The sequence below is a fragment of the Catharus ustulatus genome, chromosome 3 (assembly GCF_009819885.2).
Source record: "Catharus ustulatus isolate bCatUst1 chromosome 3, bCatUst1.pri.v2, whole genome shotgun sequence".
NCBI classification, from domain to species: Eukaryota; Metazoa; Chordata; class Aves; order Passeriformes; family Turdidae; genus Catharus; species Catharus ustulatus.
This window is the reverse complement of record NC_046223.1, coordinates 58,017,099-58,042,801: the sequence shown is the minus strand read 5'-3', so window position 1 is coordinate 58,042,801 and position 25,703 is coordinate 58,017,099. Positions and strand designations below refer to the sequence as shown.

The 25,703-nt window shown below is 39.6% G+C and overlaps 1 protein-coding gene across 20 annotated transcripts in view; it reads right to left on the bottom strand.

Moving 5' to 3' along the window:
* SYNE1 (spectrin repeat containing nuclear envelope protein 1) overlaps positions 1–25,703 on the bottom strand; it is a 289,881-nt gene that overhangs the window by 223,155 nt on the left and 41,023 nt on the right. For 15 of the 20 annotated variants that reach the window (XM_033056260.2, XM_033056275.2, XM_033056271.2 and 12 more), the window contains exons 2-9: positions 23,381–23,442; positions 11,916–12,011; positions 10,033–10,116; positions 7,194–7,214; positions 6,811–6,903; positions 4,138–4,316; positions 1,960–2,156; positions 1,707–1,816 (exon numbers count right to left, since the gene is read on the bottom strand). In XM_033056260.2, the coding sequence (XP_032912151.1) occupies positions 1,707–1,816; positions 1,960–2,156; positions 4,138–4,316; positions 6,811–6,903; positions 7,194–7,214; positions 10,033–10,116; positions 11,916–12,011; positions 23,381–23,442 (842 nt within the window). The remainder of the gene's footprint in view (positions 1–1,706; positions 1,817–1,959; positions 2,157–4,137; positions 4,317–6,810; positions 6,904–7,193; positions 7,215–10,032; positions 10,117–11,915; positions 12,012–23,380; positions 23,443–25,703) is intronic. The other 5 variants (XM_033056262.2, XM_033056276.2, XM_033056261.2 and 2 more) reach the window with 1 other exon arrangement.

Sequence of the window (25,703 nt, the reverse complement as noted above, 5' to 3'; positions counted from 1 at the left end):
TGCAACACAGGCTTCAAGAAGATTGTTTGCTTAGGACACTGTCTTAAGGAAGATGCCATCTGGGAAAGTGCTCATCTCTTAGTGACAACTGGTGGAGTATTGTAAGCTTTTCGATTTTAAAGGTAAATCCTGTCCTAAGTAACTAAACTAGCCAAATAATGTAAAGATGGACATGGATACTCCAGGACGGTAAAAAGAAATATAGTTATTCCTCCAGGAAACAAAGAATGATGACATTAGAAATGTAGGGCAATGTCAAACTCTTACTTTCTTCTCAAGTTCTGGAAGTCACTGGTTCCTGCAGTGTGACATGCAAGGGGCCAGCAGTTCTACCTAAATTTCTGTGGATTGCTAGTGGAATATCTTAGTGATATCTAAGAAGTGGAAGTGGTTCTGAGATCAGCACATTAGCATGTCAAATTGAATTGTGCTGTTCTGTTTCATAGTCATTCACACAGAATTCTTGATTCAACTCATTCTTTGGCCTTTCATTACTCGTGTTCTAGCATCTCTGTGGGCACAGCCAGAGACAGGCAAAGCATGGAATGGCTGAATCCTGCATTCTCCTGCATCATCTCTGCATAAAGCTCAGGGGAAGATGGTGAGGTTGTTTCTCAAAACCCAATCCCAGCACAGCAGAAGGACTGTCCAAGGCTGTTGGCAGCAGAAGCTGCCCTGTGTGCCATGGTATGAGGATGGCAGGACTGCCTCAGCCTAAACAGGCCACAGCACAAGGCTTCAGTGCTCACTCAGTTGTCTTCAGCAGCCCCAATGCTCAGTAGAATGCTGAGACATGGCACAAGTATGGCACAATATTAATGTTGCAGGAAGCAAAATTATTAGTTCCAGGGCTCAGGCACTGGAATCAAACAGTGAAGCTACAGCTGCCTTAGCCTCACACAGGTATAAGGAAGGAGACTCACTCCTTTCAAAGCTCTTTTCTACCTCTGTAGGGAATGCAGAGAAACACAGATAAAAAAACTGCTTCTTCTTTCTCTCTTGCTGGGGCTGAGCAGATTGTCTCAGCAGTGCTTCCCATGTTTGCCATGAAGAAAGCAAATCAGCAGTAGGAAGTGACTCATGATAACTTGGCACTGCTGAGCATAGCCATTCCAGTGCAAAGCCAATGCACTAGAGCATACACAAAGCAAATTCCAGTGAAAAAACATGATGGAATACAATTCCTTACAGCAAAGAGTTAAACTTCAGTATGAAATAGAAAGGAACCTCTGTCAAAATTGTAAATGCCTCTCAAGCATAAAAGCCCAAACACTGTACCTAAGCAATATCTTGGACCATTCATTTTCTTATCCAGAAACTCAGTGTGATAGAAATATAAATTAAAAATTGCTTCAGGTAACAAACTATTACAATACCATTGGTGTTATGTTTAAAAACTTGTTAAAGAACTTCAGGATCCATTGGTTTGCTACTATCTACAATAACTGTTAGTGCTATTTTTTGCCCCTGCTACTCCTGAAAAGAGGAAAATATCTGCAGGATCATTTTATCCACCTACTAAACATCTGCAAAACTTGTTCTTTTATTCTCAACTAATCTTTCCCAGTTTTCTTTGTGTGCTTGGTTGTCACTTGAACTGTTCATCAAAAGGAAACTTAACAAACAAAAAAAAGTTAGAAAATGTATTTATAAAGCCCCCCCCTTCATGATAAACTGTTTCTTATCATTATGCAAGAGAAACTTACATCATTCTCTGGCACATCAGTCACTGTATGATGAGGATCGGGATAGTACTTCAAAAACTGGGCTACATAGGTCATGACAGACTTTTCATCTGGCTTTTCAACATCCACATCTGGACAAGTATAAAACATGGAAAATTAAATTTTTAGTTGAATGGCATAAAATGCTGCTTAAATATCTAAACACTATGAATTAGCATATCTGGCTTAAGACATGCCAAGTAGTTCAAGCTCTTTTCAACTATGCATTGGGTACCTTCTGGGTCAAGGAGCCTTGGGATTCCTAGTTCTGCTTCTGCAATTGTGAAGGCTTCTTCCAGGTTTTCTCTATTTGACCTTCCCCTCACTTTCTCCATGTCCACTAAATCTGGACGGATAGCATGAATAACAGAATGAAATGCAACACCACTCCTCCAACTTTGTCCAAAATCTTTGATTTCAATTCCAACTTGCCTAAAGAATATAAAAGGGAAAGAAGTTGCTCATAACATCAGGACTACATGAAACAGAGGGGAGACATGAATGCTCCACACAGTGATTACCCATGATTAAACCTAAACCACTTGTTCCTGTAATGCCCAGTCAGGTCAAGTACAGCTCCATTTATCCATTGCATGAATTCATTTCTGCCTATGAAGATCCAAGTGTTTTCTATCACCTACATGGTTTATTTGTCTCCAGTGGGCTTGTTAGTGCCAATTAGTCATGAAGCAATGAGCAGTGATGTGCCCAAAGTTCCCAAAGTTGTTACATGACACACACAGAGTCTGTAGATGTACACTCCTCCATTCACTATTATCTTCCTCCTTATAAATCTCACTCCATTGAAACCGCTGCAGTTCAATTAGGTACATCGATATCACACAAAAAAAATCCAAAAAAACCTGTGCTAAGCTGTTATTTTTTTAAAAATAATTTATTTTTTAAATGATAGCATGAACAGTTACCTGACTGCTATTTAGGGAAAATTATAACTCATGAATTTCTCTATGTTCTTATCAAAAGCATGAATAATACTATAATTTCATATACCCAGGACATTTAATATGTCCACTAAAAAATAAACACAAATGATGCAGAAATAGCAATATACAATAAGAAAGTAAACAGAACTGAATCACACCTCCAAATTACTGCTTCTTTTGTCAGTAATTTTGAAAGGTTTGCTGATCAACAATAAGACTATTTTTAACTTTGAGCAAGTAAGCATAATTTCAGGACACTAAGACACTAAAATAGTCTTGCCATTGGGAGGTTCAAGCAACAGTAACTGAATAAGGTTGTTTAAATCTCACTGTGATCAGTGAAACACTTTCACTGGCTTTAAGGAAGCAGCCCTTGCAAACTACACTGTGAAGTAGGCCCACGTGAAGTGTACTTCTAGGTAACACTTGGCTTCTTCCAACATATTTTATTAACTCTTCCCAATAAAACTGCAGTTTAATATATGTATCTATTTTTATTTTGTTTGTTTGCATGTCTGGAACGAGAAGCTGATCACTTTCCATTGCCAATGTCTTACCAACAACAGTGAAAAGGAAGAAACTCAAATTTAGACTGCACTGCACTATAAATTACAGTATTCCATCTCTGCATAACTCTGAATCGTTGCAATTATATTTTTTTTCTCTGAGGCACCATTCAATAACTGACTGTTGCCCCTCTATATTTTGCACAATCGATGTCTTCAAACAGCAGTGATTCTTTAATTTGAGCAAATAAATCCACGTAATTTTACTGATTTTCTTATTGTGGAAGACCTCAAACTACTATAGTATCTTGGATATAATTTATGAGGGGTTTAATGTCTTTTTGAAAGTTTGAACAGTATAGGGTAATCTTATAGAATAAAGGAAAAAAAAATCTTAAATTAACTAGAAACAGCATGAAATAACTCCGAAATAACTTGGATTAACAATGAAGATTCAGGGCAATTAGTGTAATAATATTTCCATTCTATCAAAAAACTGTGGAAGGATATAAAGAACTTTTCATCACTTGCCTTTCCACAGCAAGTGCCAGAATTTAGTATTCCTACAAGTTTTCACTGAGGAATGCTTAATCAGTGTGCTACTGGCAGTGTCACATCGAGCGTTTTGGCAGCAGGACTAATGCACTGTCATTCAGACATCTAATTCCCCTTTCAGCTCCTCATTCTGTCAGAGATAATCCCATTCATTAGTCAGAAACTTTGAAATACGATTGCATGCAAAATTAATGTAAATCATTGCTATTACTTGATTTGTCATATGGTGCTAACATTTAGCAGACTCAATTGTCAAAAAGAATATGGTGAGGGGCTCTATAATTATATATAGAGGAAGGTACTATAAAAATAGAGAGCAAAAGGATGATCCCTGTCTGAGAGAGTTTAGAATCTGAGCAAAAAGCTTACACTTAAAATATACAAGCAGTTCATCTGTAGTTCACTTACTTGGCTGCTGTGTACTGTAACCATTTTAACAAAGCCTTCCTGGCACTTCCTTGGACCTTGGTTACCACCTTCCGTTTGCTTGGGGGACTTGCAGTTTCTGAACTGACAACACTTTCCACAGAAGAAGCACTGCTAGACAAGGGCTGCAGCTGTGGGAGGTTGCTTGTAAGTTCTTCAATCTGCAGCAAAAAAAAATATTAATGAACTCTCTGTAGATAATCTTCTTGACTCACACTAGTTTCTTTAATAATTTCCCAATACAACGATCAAAATAAAGTTATGCAGAAGGTATAATTTTCTGTGTCTTATTTAAACAACATTACAGGAGTTTTAGAAATGCTAATGTATGCACCCAGGTCCTAAATTCAGGAGCACTAGGCATCTAACAATTATTGACTTCACACCCTACAGCTAGAACAACATGCACACATGTCATGTTATCTATTACAGCAAATTATCACCAAAATAAAAGACAATTTCTTACATGTACTTTGAGTTCAGATTATAAAAAAGTCCACTCATTTCAGAGGAGTTTCATTCAATTACAGAATGGCAGTGACCTCAATGATCTCATCTGGATAGTTTTGTACTTCCTGTTGTACTGTTCTGGCATAAATTCAGTTTTGTTTTTACTTAGAGGTATCTTGTGAAGAAATGGTGAATGTACTGCAGGCAAAGCACATTAGAAGTGCTTGTTGAGGGTGTAGGATGGTAATTATGTCTTTCATCAAATGAAAATCATTAACTTGATTCTTTCAAGAACATTAATTTAATTAACAATTTGGTTTTTTAACACAACAAAGCTATATCCAGAGAATGTTGCAGGATTTTCTTCTGCTGTCCTCTTAAAATCCGAAGTAGCCATATTGCAAAATGAGTCTGCCAGAATGAGAATCACAGCTCTTATGGATTCCTGCTTTCATGTTAAAATTATGTACCTGCCTGTGACAACTAAAGGAAAGGTCAAAAAACTACAAAAAAGATGCAGAGAACCAGTTTTAGTAAGACTGAGAAAAATAATCTTCTGTGTTCATTTCAGTGAGCTATAAATGAAAATGTCAATATCATTCTGACTAACTTTTATTCTGATGAACTCTGAACTACTGAGACATCAGAGTGGTTGATGCTGAGGAGAACAGCATCCCTGAAACATCATGAGGGAGCCAAAGAACTTCATAAAGAAGAGCAATAAAATTAGTTGTTATTTTAAGTGTTGAACAGTGACTCACTTTGTTAACCCATATGGACAGGATTTAGAAGCCAGTTTTACCTCCCACCTAACTTCAACAGAAGGCAAGTGATTTCTCCTCTAGAAGTTGAAACTTTTCTCAATCTACATCACTCACAGGTAATTTCATCCTTGCAAAAACCTGGCAGATTTCATCTGCCACTGAAATCACCATGTTTACATGTATGGTTTAAGAATAATTACTGACTCCTAGTGCACCAGAATTAGACGTTCAGCACAGTCACCACTGAGGTTGCTAAAGATACTTGTAACAAGAATCCACAACTATTACAGTAATTTCACGAATACAAGCTGCAGCAATTTGACAAAAATTTTGGTGGAAACCCGGAAGTGCGGCTAATAGTCGGGTGCAGCTAATATATTAATAATTTTCTGACATTTACAACCCCAGACGTGCCAACCAGGGCGCCGAGCCAAGCACCTGCCAGTAAAAGCCGGCATTTCGCAATTGTTACAGTGTTACCGTGTCGCCCTCGCTCCCTGCAGGCAGCACGGGGGGCGGGGAGAGAGACGGGAGAGCTCTCTTTCCTCCTCTGCTGCAGGCCAGGGGAGGGGGGGGGGGGGGCGCCGCCATTGCCGCGGCTCCGGGAGCCGACGGGAGCCCTGCGCAGCCATTGCCGCGGCCCGGGGAGGGGCGGGGGAAGTGCGTGCCGCCATTGCCGCATCTCGGGGAGCCGGCGGGAGCCCCGCGCCGCCATTGCCGCGGCCCGGGGGGGAGGCGGGGTGCTTTGTCCGCGCCCGCCGCCGGCGCCACGGGCGCAGGAAAGCTCCGTCCCCGCCCGCCGCCGCTGCCGTAGGAGCGGGGGAAGGTCCGTCCCTGCCTGCCACCGCGGGGCAGCGCCGACCCGGGGTGACCGAGCCCAGTGGCAGCGGCGGCCGGCCCCGAGCGGCAGCACCGGGCTGGGCCACCTGGCCCCGTCAGCGGCCCCTAGCGGGCCGAGCCTGCACAGCCTTCGCTCAGCCAGTAAACCCCGCCCTCCCGCGGTTCTGTTACTAATTGCACGCGGGTCCTCGCTGCGAACGACAGAGCGGCTTATATTTGGGTGCGGCTTATCTATGGACAAAAACCGAAATATTTGCCAACACCCAGAGATGCGGCTTATACTCAGTGCGGCTTGTATTCGTGAATTTACTGTACTTTCTTCTTTTACTATGTTGTATTCTTCAGAGACAGGAGAAGAGTAAGTTCTGGTGATGAAGGGACTCTGTTCTAGTCAAAGAACAACCCATTCCAGGGACAAGTATCTAATTTTACTCAATGTGAAGAACCCCCACCATCAAGTGTTGCTTTATTCAGGATCAGATCCTCAGCAAATTACAAAGTGACTCAGTACAGTGAAAGACCTGAACTACACCAGTTCATGTAAAGTAATGATTTGAACTATTGTTTGATCAAGAGACTGTGAAATACAAAAAAATAGTACCTGAAAGTATAAAATTATGGTCCACACCAAGCCAAGCACAATAGAAGGCCTGCCATCAGCAATATCAGTTGAGTTTATGTTGACAAGCTTAATCTGTATAGAAAAGAAATCGTGTTACTATCACACACAAAGAACAGCAACTCTGAAATGCATTTCAAAGAGGGTCTGTATTTGAAATGCATTTCTGCAATCAAACAAGATTCTCAATTTAAAAACCCAAATACTGAATAGTGCAATTTCACATTTAGACAAGTATAATTGCACATTTAGACAGGTTTTGCAAGTAATGGAAAACTTTTAAGACCAATCCATGCTATTATTTGTAGAAAAAATAATTTCAAGCAGAAAGAAAAATAAAAATTAGATAGAAACACTGTACAAACCGGAGATCCTCTGTATACGGACTAGCGTGAAAAGCAAAAGGAAAAATATGACACAATAATAAATTTTTAATGATTAATTATTAGGTAAATGCATTAATCTATTTTTTTAATGCAAAGAAAGTACATTTTTGGCATATCATACAATAAAATTTAATCAGGAGAGGAAATTAAATACTCTGCAACACATTTTAAATTATGCAGGGATTTCTTGCTATAGTTCTAATGCATATGTAATGAAAAGAGAAAAGTGTGTTAAAAAATAAAAATATAAATAGGAAAGGGGTGAAAAAAAAAATAAAAGAAAGAAAATGGAAAAAAGAATGCTAGGGGTTCTCCTGCAAAGAGCATTTTTAGAAAAGAATAACACAACCACTGATTAAGGCCTCTTTCCAAGACAAGCCTAACAATAGCTCTTTTAAAAATAGAATGGGAAAAAATTAGTTGTCCAAGGTCAAATCGAGTTTTTCAACAGAAATGGGAACAGATTGCATTACTATTGACTCTCAACTTCTAATCTACAGTCTGAATAAAATATCACCCTAAAATAAGTTTGTAAGACAGAAGGAAATAAAGACGGGAATATATGATAAAGAAACTAACATGTAGATAATGCTCAAGGAAATTAAATAATACAAGCAGTATTGGAAAGTTAGCAACTATGTTAATACATATTTCCTCAGCATAACTAGGAGTCAGACACCAATCATGATAAAAATATGAATAGCTGACAAAGTGCCCATCTACTACAAGCCTGTTAAAGGAAAAAGTTGTGGAAAAACCTTGACGAACAGTCTGAATAAAAAATGGAGAATGACTTCAAGTGACCTCATCTGTCTCTCCAAAACAGAGAAAATACTGCATTTCTCTGAATCAGCAGTTGGAAATCCACTAGATAATGTCGAGTGCAAACAAAACACCATCCAGATCTCTAAGTATTTTTCCAAATTAAATCTGCACAGGCTGCTTTGGAAGAGGCAGAGCAGAAGTTCCCATAGTTTACATTGTCAACCCTCTCCACCAAGAAATCGACAAAACTCTTGGAAAATTGACATTACCAGTCCCTCTACCATTCTTCCCTATCTTAAAAAAAATATACGTCATTCTCCCAGTTGGACCAATTCCAAGAAAAGCTTTTCATTTTTTTAGAAAGTGAGGTTATTTTAGTATTCATTACAAATCAAAAGATTTGCAGGGACTCAGCTAAAGCTTTTGATTAGGCTATTGTTCACTGAAGCACAGCTTATCCAGTCCAGTTATTGAGTTACCTTTATCTTATACACCATTAAGACAAATCTAGAACTAAAAATAAACATTTTAGAACTATAAGAACACCAATTTTGTCCAGAATAATATCTGTTAATTGCAAACTGAAGATTGTAGTGTAACAGGAGTATGAGCAGCAGTGTCTGCTATAATAAGGTTTATTTATGGGAGAGCCCACAGAGGAAGGAGATCCTGTCTGTGTTCGCTGCCCTTTGAGTACAGTCCAGGGATGGCATTCATCTGCTGAAGGGGAATGTATTGCCTCGACAGTATTCCCACCTCCTCTGGGAGGAGAAGGGTGACAGCAGGCAGGATAGATGCATCCTTTAGGTTGGATTCAGCTTACAGAACACTGCTATGGACCACCCTGATACACCTGACGCCCTGCATACTTCCAACTCCCTCCAGAAGAAAATCTGGGCCATCAATACAACTACTAAGACAAGTCCTGACAAAAATACTGAGATATCAGAAGGAAAAACACAGTGCTCTGGCAAACTCTCTTGATCCTTGGCAGGTCAGTTCCCCAGCTGCACTGCTATAGTATTTCTGGGATCTAGGTTGGGTCACCCACCATGCTGAGACATGGAAACTGAGGCAAAGTGGGTGCTCTGCTCTTCAGCCCAGCCTTGCCTTATGCTTCATAATAACAAACTATTCTTCCTCAAGTCGATAGTGAGTTAAAGCGGACTTCTGCTTCAGAAATACATTTGTCTTTGCTTGGTTATACATTCTCAATTTAAAAAGTTCTCCTTTTGATTTATTTTTACAGGCATCTTCTAAGATTTTTCCCCATATAACACAATTCTTATTAGGTCTAGATGTCAGAGAGTCAAAGAGAGGGAAAGATTGCCAAAATCCAACAATTCCCAGTGAACAGCACTGTGTAGATGTAAAATCCATCAGGTATAAAATCTGCATTGACAAAAATTGAAGCAAAATGCAGAAACCAGGGGACAAAATATCTATAATCTAATTTTAAAAATCCAGATCTGAGTCATTATAGTACAGAGTGAAGTCAGGGAAAAGGGGAGAAATACATTGGTTTCATATGATATTCACAGTTAGATCAAAATCAGTTTTTAAGTTTTCTTCTTTTGTTTAATTTAACAAAAGAATTGTTAAATTCTGCCACAGCACTGACTATACCAGAAAAAAATCAGAAATTAGTCTGAAGTCCTGGCAAGCTAATAAAGGGTCATATTGTCCTAAATTTTCATATCTGTAATTTCAGGGAGTGGATTTTTGCATGTAAAAGCTAGTGAAGACCAGATTTTTTTTTTTTTAAAGTATAAATGAGTATCTCTCCTGAAATAAAGTTCATTTTTTGTAAGCACATTAAAAAAAAAAAGGACAAGTTTCACCCTATGCATTGCCACCTATTATAGTGCTGGACCTTACAATTTTTACTTTACAGTAGCTTCTTTTAGGTACTGTGTAGAAACGGAGGTCTGCACACATAGCTCAAACTTTGAAGAATAAAAACAGATGGGTGGATACACATTGTATCCTTATGAAGACAAAGGCAAAAAAAAAAAAAAAAAGTAAAACCAGGGCTAAGTGCTGCCATACCTACCCGTCTACCTTCTAGAAACTTAAGAGCCGTGCCAATGTTGGCAACCCAGTGAATTCTCTTCAGCCGACGTCCCTGCTCACAAGGCTTAAAGAGAAACAACAGATCAAACTTCAATTAGATTTATGCTTCAAAAACAGAACTTCCAGATTTATTGTCAATGCCTATGTAAAAATGCTCCTTGGAATAGTGAAATCATTGAATTGTATCTTTGTATATACATCACAGGGAGGACTGACAGATACAGGGGACACAAATGTGGTAATTCCATTATAAAGAAGTTACATATGTTTTAATGTCAGCATGCAAACTGTTGGCTTCAGTCCATAAACATCATTAAATCAGAAAACTGTTTTTCCAATGTAACATTCAAAAACACATATATTTATATGTGTGTGTATATATATATAAAAAAATGCATTTGAGAGAAGACAACATTCTCTCTGTCAAATATTTTTGCCTGTGATGTATAATTCAAAGTGGTTGTTATTTTTAAAAATCAGTCTGCAGTGAAGACATTTTACCTAAGAATCTCCATCCCATCTCTCTAGTACCTTATTGGCAATTAAAACCTCAGCTAAATTCCCACTGAACAATTATTTTTTCTGAACTTAAGACATGTAGGCTAAAAAAAGACAGAATTTTTTAAATTCGATCAAGAACATTTGCTTGGTTTCTAAAACTCACAGTGGAATCAAATCCCCCATGGAATTTGATACTGTAATGCAAATGTGCAACTATTGTAATTTAAAATTCCCGTTCAGGATGTTACAAATGGCTTTAACAAAGGCCTACTATAAACTCTGAATTCCTCTTGCAGTTACTACAGGATATCATATGCTGGTACACATAACCTTTAAGTTTACCAGATACTATTCTTGTTTTGGAATATGTCTTTCCTTAATTAATACAGGCACAATACAATCCAGTGAATTTCTCTGTAACAGGTGCCATCACTAAAATTTTTTGCTGTTTCACTACTTCTGGTTTGCCACAAGAGGGAGGCTTTCTGTCTCAGACCAACAGAAACTGAAAGGGATATATTTCAACGGAGCAGAAACACACGGAAAGTACAGCTTTATCCCATTTCACAGTAAAATTGCCTTTGCAGTTTGATTTACTGCCTAATTTTGGGGTTCACCTGCAATCAAAACAGAGGTGATACATGAAAAGGAGAGCAAACTGCCTGCATGTGAGGGAGCCTGTAGTACCTGAGCCCTGGAGCCAGCTGAAATACAGGCTGCACTGCTCCTTTGGATGCTGCCACCTGATCTGCGAGCTGCTTTAGGGAAAGTCAGAGCCCTTGACTTAAAGTCCTTTCATTTTTCTCCTCCATGCACAAAACTAGCCTGCTTCCCAAGAGGCAGCCTGTTTGCTGCATGCACACTCCCCTCTGTACATAACTTGGCTGTGAAAATGCCATTTGGCATCATTTCAGGCTCTTTACAGTAGCAGAGCAACTGTCAAGGTAAATGGATATAAGCCCCCATGAAATTTGAGGAGCTTGTATGAGGTTTTTTTGAGCCCAAGCCATAAATTTAACAAGGAAAGTCTCTTTTTTTTTTTCCAAAATGCATAGAATTAACCTGCAGTTTAGACCTTGATTGTGTCAGAGCAGCAAAACCCAGATGAACTGCAAAAACTAATACAAATAAGAAATTTTTATGAGCTACGTGGCAAAACTAATAAAAATTCGTATAATCAAGCATGCTTGTAATAATTTGTGATAATGCTTTGTAAGCAGATAATCCACTTGTTGAAAAACTTATTCTCCTATGAAGGAGTAAGTTTTTTCACAGTATAGAAATATAGAAACTTTTCAGAAAATTGTATCCCACAGAAGTTATGCAACTGTCTTGTATATTTAGAAGGAAGAAAGTTCTTACCAGTTTCTGCCCTGAAAGAACTTCCAAAAGGGCAATTAGCATTACCCCATCTTTGATATCTTCAAACAGGTCATTCACCAGCATGGGAGGATTGCGCTGAAAAGGGAGAAGGTTTCAGATATTATAAAGGGTCACCAGCATTGCATCCTAACTCCATTCCTCTTGAATAGAAACCCTGAGAGAGTGGCTGGTCCCTCCTCCTTGTGTTCTGTAATGTTTAATGTCAACATATCCTTTAACCACTGCTTTACCCTTAACATTTCTGGCACAGGACTGTAACATTTCATGGATTTCTGCAACTGATGATACAAAGGAAAAACCTCCTGCAACAAGCAGAGAAACACACGAACAGCTGCCTGTGGTTCTACAAAGCACACACAACTTACAGATGTACTATTAGAGTCACATTTCAATTCACTATCAGCCCTAGCAATAGGAGCAACAGGATCTTCCCTTAAATGTATGAAGGGAAGATCCCTAGAGTGGTGTAGCAGGTTGAGTGATGCTGCCACTTTCACACAGCTGACAGCTGTTACACTGAGTTGATGTATTTTCTCTCCTCTCCTCCAGCCTTGCAGGTTTCGGGTGCTGTCAGCACTGTCTCAGCTACTACTTAAGACAAATTGCTTATCAGATGTCTTTACCTTCACAAGAACAACAATAACAATACTCAAAAATATGTAAACTGATAATATTTTTAAAATTTTAAAATACAAGGTCACATGATAAAACTCTGTATCCTTAAATACACCCCAGTTTGTGGAATTACGGCTCTCAGCTGTTCAGTACTGTAACGATGACAAAATTATCTCTCAGAAACAAAAAGTTTAAATTTGGTCCAGCTGACAAATAGAATAGGCATCCTTCAGCTACCATCAGCTTGTGAGAATTCATATACCTTATGCTGATGATCACAATGATAATAAGGATTATGATAATAATAAAAATAATTATAGTAATACTAATACCTGCTCATTCACTACAATTACAATGAGACTACAAAATTCTTGAAACTACTTTAGGTTTAATAATTTACTTTTGGGGTACTCGTTAAAAGAAGTGCTTGCACAGCAAATTATCTATTACTTTTTCGTGCAGAAATAGAGATTTGAAAAGATGAATCTTACAAATGAAACACTGCTCTTGAAAAGATAAAAATGTAGTAACAAATCAGGAGAAAGGAAAAGATTCTGGCTCACCAAATAAAAAAAAAAGTCCATCTTGTATAAAGTAGCATATCAATGAAATAATTTTGGCATAAAGTGAAAAAAGAACTCCTCTGCTGGAAGCAGACTTCATCTGAGATTTGACATGCTCTAATACTCACACTAATAGAAGTGCCTATTTTCTCATGTACATAAGATAAAGCAGCACTACAACTCATTATGAGGGTATATTTAGTCATAGTTCTTTTTTATTTCCTAGCAATGCAATAGATAATGTTCTTCCTTGGATCATGCTCTTCCTTAATATAACACCAAAGAAATCAATGGAGCAAGCAGGTCACTGAAGATTAATTTGTCCCAGTCTTGCATCACAGGCAGTTGACACAAATGCAATTAATTTTCCTCACCTTCTATGTTATCATTTCCTGTTTGAAGCTTGGAGCGGCTTTGGTGTTATCAGTATTACCACATGACAAAACACTGAAGAATTATGTGCTAAAATAATTCAGCCATAAAGATGAGATGATTACAGCAGCTGCCATCCTAATTCAACAGGAGGTGAAGGCCTGAAAAACCCACCTAACCAAATACCCCAGTAGTGAGGTTTGTCTCTTGACTCTACAGCAATGAAGAGGTGAGTTTCTTACAGTGGGCAATTTAGGATACATTTAAATTGAAGGGTGAGATTTCCAGTAGCCAGTGATTCTGGTGTCCATAATGTGCTTGCCAGACATTTGAGCACAACACAGCTCCTTTCTAACTTGCATGCTTTGGTGTCTTTTCTCACAAATCCAGGTAGAGGTCAGAATTTGTCTCACCCCAACACGAAGCCAGAAGTTATCTGGAGTTCATCTGCTAAGCAATTCTGGGAAGTACTTCTGGTTTCCCCAGAGTAGAACTTCACTCTATAGTTAAAACTCTGATAATCCAAGCCAAATTCTTACTCTGAACCACCCTTCAGTGGTCTTGACAGAAGCTACAAGAACTAGATTTACACCCCAACTGAGGCTTGGTACTATGGTAAGGAAGTAAACACATCCCAAGCAAATTAACACCTACACTATTTTCTACTTGAATCAAACATTGGTCTGGCTAAAAAAAAAAAAATTGTAGAGAAAGCACTGAGTAAGACAAAAAGCAGAAAAGAAACCGTCAAGCACCAAAGCTGATAAGAGCTGCTGCTCTGAAGTGTGAGAATCACAATTGTCCTTAACTCAGCAAGCTGAAAAGTACTTTTGGCTGCTGCAAGGTGGCATAATTACAAACACTGCCAGCATTTAGCAGCACACACCATGGATCTTACATCAATAAAACTGGAACAGAAGGCAGATACCATACCTCTGTTACAAGATCTCCAGTATAAGAGAGACATATATTTCCATACCCCTCTAGTATGGAAATTTAGTTAATTATATAGGCTGCCAGAAATGTTCTCAGTAATATAGAATAGAATAGACTAGACTAGACTAGACTAGACTAGACTAGAATAGAATAGAATAGAATGCTTTAGACTACTCTGAAGATGTTAACACTTAATTACAAAGGGGCTACACTCTCATCAGGTTTCATAAATCACCTTTTTTTTCTTAACTACTTTGGGCACATAAGCATGGAATTTATTACTATTATTATTATTATTATCACTCTCAGAAGTATGGAATGAGTTATATTTCTAGTGGCATATACAGAAAAATAGACTCCTCTTTCACACAAGCATAGATATCAGTCTTATTCCCTGCGCTCATACATGCACTAGCTGATACTGAGAAGTTCATATGTGCTTATTTACTATATATTGACCATTGCACAGGATGACTTAAGCTACTTAAATGTTTCCTAGCAGATCCTCCACTGATATTTACACATCTTCTGCTGGAATTGGTAAACACCTACTTCTTGGTTGCATATATAATGTCAAATGTAGAGAAAGATGAAAGTGAACTCTGATTTCCTATTAGCCTCCAGGGAAGAAAGGTTTGGGGTTTTTTTTATACTATATTCATTTAGAATATATTGAAAAAATTTTAGTGATTCAGACTGAACAACTGTTCACTTAGTTCCTTAATGCACTACCAAAATACTAACTGTAAATCAGTAAAAGTGAGGGAAATTTTTTTTGCAATTTTAAAATGTTGAATATACTTCAGATTTTGGTTTTTTGCACATAAGTGTAAAGCCCTAGCAATGCAATCAACTGCAATGATCCTAATATACTATATTCTGAATGTTGGAAAACCTGTGCAAAGGATTATCCTCTAATACTAAAGAAAAGTAAAATTTTTGAACAAAGTTTCTTGGCAGCACTCAGAATATACTTCAATGAATAATGAGACATTAAATCTACAACTTTTCAAGTGGTCCACATTATAATTTCAGGTGCCTCAGTATTTGATTAAGGTTTTTTGCAAGCTTCTTCAAGAAAGAAAAACAGCAAATTAAGATTAATGATCTGCTACATACTTCATTGCATGAATTGTGTTAAAGACTCCTTTATTGCAGTTTATCCAATCACTGTAATGCAGTTTATAGTGATAATGATACTTAGGAACAATCATGTCCCAAGGAGAGAGTCATACTCAGAACGAGGAAATTCATGTGATCTGTAGGAGGAATATGAAATAAATGAGAACAAATCTTCAAGGCTAATAAACTAGATTTTGGTCTCATTACATATTTATTTAAATAACTGTCTTTAGAACTGATCATAAGCGGGAACTGTAGAAGAAATCCTTTGCATAAACTTGCTGTTCTTAAAACTTGTCTGATTTGCTGTAATCACCAGGAAATATTCTGAATTACCTAAAGAACTGAACATTGGTACATATAAAAAGTATTTGACTGAAAAGCCTCAAAAAATATTTTTAATAGACCTGCAATCTCTAGAAATTCTTCCTCATACTCTTTGTAAAATCCAAACTTCAAATATAGAACAAACATATATTTGCTAAGCTTTACTCTTTCACTGCAAAACTTTTTCTTGCATTTAATTTCTCATTTGCATGAGAAATTACAGGAATCTAATTTCCACAGGAATCTTTTCCTCATACCCTGTAATAATTTCTCTAATGAATAAATCATACAAATAACAGCATCTGCATCGTAATGAATGCCAATGCAGACATTGAAAACTATTTTTGCCACATTAATTTTCAAATAATCTTTCAAAAACTGTTGGAAAAATGTATGAAAATCTATCCACATGCACAAATAGGAACAAACCTATGTAACTACTGAATTTGTCTCTGCAGGGAAATATATGTGAGAACAGCAAGGAAAATATGGAATTTCCATTACTCTGTAATAGCTGGACCTCTCCTCTGCCACAATTTAATTCCTAAATCCGTATGAATGTTTTCATATTCCTTGCTCTTAATGACTTTTTTAATTATGAAAGCTGAGGGACTCAGTCCTAAGTTTTGCATGATTAACGCCATCACACAAATTAATTTAGCACTCACGGTTTAACGTTAGAGGTCATATGCAATACTAGCTGAAAACATATAGTAACTGTAGAAGCAGAAAACTAGCAGTCAGATTTTCCTTATTATGAAGTCAAGGTGGACAGCAGCTTATTTTTTTTCTGTATCAGTGACTAAAATACTTGGAGCCTCTGTTTTCCCACTTGAAAAAGACCAAAAGGATCAGACTCAGTTAAATGATGAAAACTGATGAAGTTCTTGAAAGACCAAGTTACATTTACATTTTAAGACCAAGCTAACATCATGGACAGCACTGTCTGTGAGAGCTCTGTGTCTTGATATACCTGTTTCTTTTTCCTCCTTTCTTTGCTATGAAAGACACAATTTTGCAGTTTCAAAAGCTTTAATATGAGGCTTAATTCCCAGGTTTAATTTAGGATTATACAAATACTACATTAAAAAAATTAAAAATTTTCATCCATTCTTAGTTTTATTTTCAACTGATATCCATCCTCTGCTTTTGTTTTTTATGTGTGCATCCTCTTAATGGAAACACAAAATTAATAGTACAGTAAATTCACGAATACAAGCCGCACTGACTATAAGCCGCATCTCTGGGTGTTGGCAAATATTTCGGTTTTTGTCCATAGATAAGCCGCACCTGAATATAAGCCGCTTTGTCGTTCGCAGTGAGGACCCGCGTGCAATTAGTAACAGAACCGCGGGAGGGCGGGGTTTACTGGCTGAGCTAAGGCTGTGCAGGCTCGGCCCGCTAGGGGCCGCTGACGGGGCCAGGTGGTCCAGCACGGTGCTGCAGCTCGGGGCTGGCCGCTGCTGCCACTGGGCTCGGTCACCCCGGGTCGGCGCTGCCCCGCGGTGGCAGGCAGGGACGGAGCTTCCCCTGCTCCTACGGCAGCGGCGGCGGGCGGGGACGGAGCTTTCCCGCGCCCGTGGCGCCGGCGGCGGGCAGGGACGGAGTTTCCCCGCTCCTGCCGCGGCGGCGGCGGGCAGGGACAAAGCACCCCGTCGGCTCCCCGAGCCGCGGCAATGGCTGCGTGGGGCTCCCGTCGGCTCCCCGAGCCGCAGCAATGGCGGCGCCGGCTTCCCCCCCCCCTCCCCGAGCCGCAGCAATGGCGGCGCCGGCTTCCCCCCCCCTCCCCGGGCCGCAGCAATGGCGGCGCGGGCTTCCCCCCCCTCCCCGGGCCGCGGTAGGGGCGGCCCGGGTCCCCCCTCTCCTCCCCGGGCTGCGGCAATGGCGGCGCCGGGCCCCCCCGTCTCTCCCCTGGACTGTGGCAGAGGAGGAAAGAGAGCTCTCCCGCCTCTCTCCCCGCCCCCCGTGCTGCCTACACGGAGCCAGGCTCCACCCGCAGTGCAACAAAGTAGCGATTTGTAACAATCGCAAAATGCCGACTTTGCAGCTGCTCGGCTCAGCACTCTGGCAGGCACTTCTGAGGTTGTATTAGCCGCTCCTGATTATTAGCCGCATTTCCGGTTTAGGAGCAAAATCTTAGTCAAATTGGTGCGGCTTGTATTCGTGAAATTACTGTAATTTCTTTTCATATTCGTTGTTACTCTACCGGTGAGTTTACAGCAATACTCTGGTGAGTACAAATACTAAAACCATCCCTACACCGTGGAAGAACAATGTTATTTGATTGGGTGAAACCAATTTACAGTTTGTGTTTCAAACTTTGAAACGACAATTCCCCCAAACTTTCACATGAAAGGTGAAAAACGCAATGAAAAGCACATGCCTCTGCTGTTAAAGAAAGGGATATATATCTTTTTGATCCTCTTTACTTATCTAATCCCCTACCTCAAAAATTGGCCTTGGTAATAAAATGAAAAAGTATTTTAGTAATAGCTGTTCTGAAGGCAAGTAATGGCTCCTTTTTGAAATATTTGGTGTAAACTCATTCCATATCTTAAATTTAGATTTTGAAAAGACACTTCAAAAGATAATTGGAAGCATACTCAAATGATGTCTATACTTTGAAGCTGAGATTGAGATGAGGAAGGACAGTTCTACAGCCTTAGAAAAATACGAATAAATTATATGGAATCAGAAAACTTTTTGTCCTGTTACTCATGCTTATCTCATTTATCATTAGTAGAACTGCACAGATGCACAAAAATTCAAAAGGATCACCAGAAGATAGAGCACATTCATTTCACAGATTATGACCCAATTTCTGCAAGTGGCTGGCAGAGAAAACATGATTTCCAATTGGTGAGTCTCACCAGATTACTGCTCAGAATCACAAAATGGAGACATTTGGGGTTAGCGAGACAGCAGAGGGACAGATGCAGCCTTGTGCTAACAGCTCACCCAAAATGAAGCTGCCTTACCCTACCTGCTAGTTAGGATACTTGCAGATCTTTCCTCTCTCTTCATCCCCTCTGGGTGAGGGCACAGCTTGCACCAAGGCTGTTTTACCTCCACTTTTTGTGTGTCCCTTAATTAGCTGATGCCAAGTCCTTTACTTGTCCTCTGCTTGTGAAAGAACACCTTTCAAATATGATGCATAATTTGAAAAAGGTAACATTTTATCTTAAGAGTGAGAGAGAATAAAAAATTCACACCTTTCTCCTATTGCCTTTCATAAAATTCAATGCGTAGAACCAGAAAACCATTTAGTCTGGAAAATTGCTTTAAAATCAAGTTCAATCATTAACCTAACACTGACATGTCCATCACTAAGCCATGGCCCTAAATGTCACATCTGCACCTCTTTTAAATACCTCTAGGGATGACAACAACCACTTTCACAGCAGCCAATTCCAGTGCCTGGCAGCCCTTTCAGTGTAGAAATTTCAGCAATAGTCTCATTTCATTTATCTGTTTGGTCATTTGTATTTAATTTTCAAACCCATTCTTAACATTAAATAGCCAAAAATAAATTCTTAAATGTACTTTATAGCCTTAGTTATTGAATTAGTTTCTGTTTCAATTAGAGCATGAGTTTTTGGATGAAACACATGCACTAAGATCTTATAGATTTGCAGGGAAGAATCTTTTACTCTCAGCAAACCCTGAGAAACAATCACATCCTTCTTTATGCTCCCAAGCTATGAATTGGTCTTGGTTCTACCTAAAATAATCAAATTGCATCTGTATTTCCGTTTTTTTCAAGTCACCACTCCTGACAATATGATAAACTGCTCCTTTTTAGATCCTCCTTTGCTCTATTCAACCAATAGAGTATAAGGATGACAACTCCACCTTTCCTTTGCTACTTCTAAACCCATCTTTCAAATTGCTACAGTAAAACCTCATCAATCTTGGCATAGAAACCATTCATTTCTCCTGCTTTTGAGGTTTCATGCAGTACTTATTTTCAAAATCCCTCAAGCTCATTTATGATGAAACATTTCTTTAGATACCTCTGGTGTTGAGAGTTACAGATATCCTAATTATAGTTTTCAGTTTTCTCTTATTTCCTCCTCTTAATTTTTCCATTAATAATTTTATGAGATTATCAAAAATAGCAAGGAAAGCCAAGAAATCCAGAGTCTTCCAGGAGTAGCTAAGAGACAGAGAGACAATTTAACATGAAGCTACCGTGAATTTTGAATGCATATACTGAGTCAAATTCAGTATATGTTTTTCATATAACAGTGTTTCTGGATCAATGGTGAGACGGAAAGGCAAAATTCAAATCACCTTCCCCCTATCTACCCCTTTTTCCCTGTCTCAGCTTCACTCCTTCACTCCCAGCTCCTTTACCCCCCCAGCATGTATTGCTGTTTCTCTGCTGTAAGATTTAGTCCAGCACTTCACAGTGTTCCTTAGTAGGTACCAGACTAGTAGATGCTCCACTTTTTATTGGGTCAAAGATGACAGCAGAATGCAGACAAGGCTGCCTAAAAGTGGGTCTCCTTCCAGGATTTTTCCATATCACATTTCAAAGGCTTCCAGACAATGGAGATCTTACAAATCTCCAGTTTCTTTTGAAACAACCAAAATGACAACAACCTTTTACAAAATTCAAATAGCCTAAATACTGAAATTTTGAGTTAAAAATAAGAACATGAGTGCAAGGGGATTCCTGGGCACTTCAGAGACACCCCTGTGTTTCCTACAGCTGTGATTAACTCAGAAACATATTTCCACTTATGTATTTCCAAAAATGTAACTAACAAAGTTTTAAAAAATTAACCTTTAAACGCATACGAATTTGAATGCCACGGGTCACTTCTGTTGAGTCTAATTTCTATAAACAGTGCTTCTCCTTCAGCAGCGTAACAGTGGAAATGGGGAGCAGAGCCAGATGGTCTTAAGCAGTGAAGCAAACGTGCTGACAGCCATCAGTAAAAGTATCACAGACACAACTTTCCTGCTGAAGTGTGAATTAACACAAATCAGTTACTACAAGTAACTAAAATGCACCTCAGGTTGCTAAAAGTCAGGGCTGTGGCCGCGTAACTGCCTGGTTTGAGTGTGTTTGATCAGCCTTTGCAGTATCAGACCCATTAAGGAACTAGAACACACCTGGACCATGCAAATCAAAAGGTTCACCTGAGCCCTCATGGTCCAAAGGGACTAGCACAGCAGGAAAGATTCACAAATCCCAATCCAGGCCAAAATCTCTTAACTGAGCTGCCACCATGACTTTGTCTCTTTCCAAGGATTAGTCTGTAGACCAGGGAGTTATCATGACATGCACACACACACACTTGTAATATCTAACAATGTGATACAGATAACCTACCTAATAGTTCTACTTTTTCATAATTATCAGATTAATATTAATGACAAAACACAATTAAGAAATAGATGAACATGAAATAAGAGTTATTTTTCTCCTCTGACACTTGTTGACCGCCCCCTTAGCTGATACTTTAGCAAACACTGAATACCTTTCAATTTCTGTTGAAGTAAACAGAACAGAGTGCTTAAGTTCTCCCCTACCTGGGGGGCTTTTCCAAATTATTTTAACTATGGGGACAGACCTTGTTTCCAGTGAGAACCCACTGCAAGAAATCCTGAAGATAACTTTGTTCTCATAGTTGAATTTTACCATAATTAATTTCACAGTAAGGTCTTCCATTAAGTTCTTCAGCAATGTAAATAAATGTTGCTGCTCTACCATACTGTCTTGTTAGATCAAATCACACAATACAGCATTACAGGGGCTTCCTGCTTTGCTCAGCTCATTTTTGAGGGTATTATTTGCCAGTTCCTTACACAAAAGTTAAAACAGTGCTGCTACAGCTATTCTTGACTCAGTTTTAATGATCATTAATCTTCAGGTTTAAAAATACATAATGCAAAAAGCTGCTCTTGGAGTTTAAAACTAATTTATCGGACTACAGTAAATTCACGAATACAAGCCGCATCTCTGGGTGTTGGCAAATATTTCGGTTTTTGTCCATAAATAAGCCGCATCCGAATATAAGCCGCTCTGTCGTTCGCAGCGAGGACCCGCGTGCAATTAGTAACAGAACCGCGGGAGGGCGGGGTTTACTGGCTGAACTAAGGCTGTGCAGGCTCGGCCCACTAGGGGCTGCCGACGGGGCCAGGTGGCCCAGCCCGGTGCTGCCGCTCGGGGCCGGCCGCCGCTGCCACTGGGCTCGGTCACCCCGGGTCGGCGCTGCCCCACGGTGGCAGGCAGGGACAGAGCTTCCCCCGCTCCTACGGCAGCGGCGGTGGGCGGGGACGGAGCTTTCCCGCACCCGTGGCGCCGGCGGCGGGCAGGGACGGAGCTTTCCCGCGCCCGTGGCGCCGGCGGCGGGTGCGGACAAAGCACCCCGCCTCCTCCCCGAGCCGCGGCAATGGCTGCGTGGGGCTCCCGTCGGCTCCCCGAGACGCGGCAATGGCGGCGCGCACTTCCACCCGCCTCCCCGGGCCACAGCAATGGCTGCGCAGGGCTCCTGTCGGCTCCCCGGGCCGCGGCAATGGCGGCGCAGGGCCCCCGTCGGCTCCCGGAGCGGCGGCAATGGCGGCGCACCCCCCCACCCGTCCTCCCCTCGGCTGCGGCAGAGGAGGGAAGAAGAGAGCTCTCCCGCCTCTCTCCCCGCCCCCCGTACTGCCTGCAGGGAGCCAGGGCAACACAGTAACACTGTAACAATCGCCGAATGCCGGCTTTTACTGGCAGGTGCTCGGCTCGGCGCCCTGGCTGGCACGTCTGGGGTTGTAAATGTCAGAAAATTATTCACATATTAGCCGCCCCCGACTATTAGCCGCACTTCCGGGTTTCCACCAAAATTTTTGTCAAATTGCTGCGGCTTGTATTCGTGAAATTACTGTAATTTATAACTATGGTTAGAGCTGTGTTGTGTGAAAGCTCCAGGAATGCCAAACTGAATCTCACTGCTTATGTTTTCAAATAAGGTTGGTACCAGTTGTAGCTTAATACTTCTAAACCATGTGTAAATCAGTCTTTACTCTTCTAAAGGCAAAAACAGGAGTTTTAAGTTGTGTTAAGAAGAAGCAAAAAAAGTTTAATGACAAATGCCACAACACATCAGATAATTAATTCAGCATCGGATTCCTTAAGCACTCACTGCTTATGTCTGTAACCAGATCAAACTACACAAGACATGTTTTACTCAAACATATTCTGTTTAGTAAGTCTAATATTTCCATTTAATGGAAAACAGTTACAGATGTTTCCTCTGGTTGAAATACCAGGTACTGTGCTACCTTTCATTTCTGGCCACAGATGCTGGGTGGTTGCCTCTGGCACCACTGCACTTGTGTGGCTGACCACTACCATGCTGAGATTCATCCTCAGTGGTGTGCAGATGAGGAGGAGTTCCATTTTAACTTTAGGAAATACTGCTCAGAGAAATCTGACATATTCTATACTCCTGGGCTGTATAGGCATAGATTAAAAGGCTTGAATATTTTAAAAAAAGTTTCAAAGCAGTGTGTTACCTTAGCCAGATGAGTATTGATCCATTTTGTGAAAGTCCGTTTCTGCACTGACTCTTGCTCATCTGAGAATAAAAAGAAATCAGTTTGATTAGACATCACTGGATACTTTCAGATTTACATGTGGAAGAGTAAAACTTGCTACTGACAGCAAATGTATTCTGCACTTGTCAGAAATAGATCTATATTTTATTGAGACAGTCAATTTTACCTCTAAATACTCATAACAAATACTTCGTATTATTACAATAATGTTCTATTTAAAGAGTTTCACAGCAAAGTTCAAGTATTAATAAGCTAATGACCAGAAAAACACCATTTAAAATCTAAATGTCAAGATAAATTTCAGTTCCAAACCCATACTATACTTACCCAAGGTCTAAGCACCTAGAACTTCTCTATACTTTTTAACTAGAATCCGCATCTCCCACAGTCAAGCTGCTTTTATGCAGAAAGTCAGCTAAGGACATGGGAAAAAAATACTTCTTAGCATATGTATTTGAAAATGTTTAGAATGTTGAATTAAAGATTTGGAATTGCACTATCAAACTTATCTGTCCCCTGGGAGATCCTGCCAGGAAGGAGCCATTAGCTAGTTCAGGCAGTTTCTACACCACTACTTACTACATCCCTTAGTCCTGTCTCAAAGCACTTGTCTGGTTTAGAGTGAATTTCCCTGACTGTCAGATCATCCCTGAGGGACAGCTGCCAGATGCACAGCTAAAAATAGCTCCCAAATTCAGCTCCTCCAGCTTCAGCAAAAAGGGTCACAGCAGTGGAGGGAAGAGCATCACAGCATTGTAACCAATCCACAAAGTCCTGCCCCGCTCTTGTGGGTAAGCAGTTTTGAAATATGGAATAATTTCACAGCAGATGTATTCAAGTATTTATGACAGAGATTTTGTTCTTTCAAAGATAGGAGGGAATATCTATTTCCTAATATCTATTATGGAAAAACAAATCGTGTTATTACCATCATCAGTTCTGAATGAATACCTTCATTTCCCAACAGAAAATTAAAATAAATACAATTGCTGTTTGATGATATTTACTTTTCATAAGAATATGTGCATATCCCAAAATCTACAGATGGAATATCTAATTTTAGCTCCTGCAGTTGCTAGTGACTTGTGTAGCACTGAACAGTGTTTTTCCTATTCCACATCTGTAAAATTAAAAATAAAAATTTCTTAACACCCATTTAAGTTCTGAAATAAATAACTACTAAGCTTGTTGCATTCCTAACAATAAACTCATTGATTTACGCTTGTGCAATGCTGCTTCACAATTAGGGTACATGGGGATAGAAATCACCACACAAAATTCACAGGTCAAAATGTTATCTTCAGTAGGTCAGTGGTTGATATATACACATATACAAGCCGCTCCAAAAGTGTCTGCGCATTGCAATTCAGGAATATTTTCTTTATATATAAATAGCATCTCACATATAAGAAATACCAGGGGGAAAAAAAGATACCTAAATCACCAGCATATATTACTAGATTATCACACTTTATGCCTAAGAAAATAATTTTTCATTCTTTAATTTCCCTTGACGCCATTGGACAGGCAGGATTACATAAGATTTTCAAATTTATTACATTCTCAGAACGTACTTGTTGCAGTCATGGGCAAGTTGTGAAAAACATCACTAAGATATTGCATCATGCTTCATTCCACACTGACTGTTTTTGGCAGGGAGGTGTATTGACTTTGTACGTGACAATTGTTTCTACATTCTGAAAAACAGACTTCTCACTGCACATTCCTAACCATGAACAAGCTTTCCTTTTGACACACAGTAAATGTCAGCTGTGCTGTGCAATTACATGTGTAGGTAGCAAAACTGATTTCCATGGAAGTACTTGCACACTTCTATTGGGTTGTATGCAAGCAGGTGTAGGGATAGAGATCAAGCACACACAGAATTAATCTAGTTCTGCCTTGATTCATGCCTCTGTAACTCAAAAAAACTCCCCAGCAACCCTGATACTAAAAAGGCAAGGCATGCCAAAAGAAATAAACCAGAAGTGAAACTTCTCATCAATGAAATGTTCGAAAGTTATTCCCTAATTCGTAGTTTCACTGTATCTTTAAGAAACAGCCTTCTTGACAAAACTGAAAATCAGAGAACCAGTTTCCAGCTTCTAACGAGACACTTCACAAGCAGAAGATACACAGAGTTTCAGCCATACCAACAAACAGCAGAAACAGCCCTTCTAAATAACCTGTTTCAGGGCATTTATGTGAGCAAAATATTCTTTATGAGCCCAACTGGGACTACCAAAATAAAATTTCCTTGGTTCTAGCATTTATTTTGCAT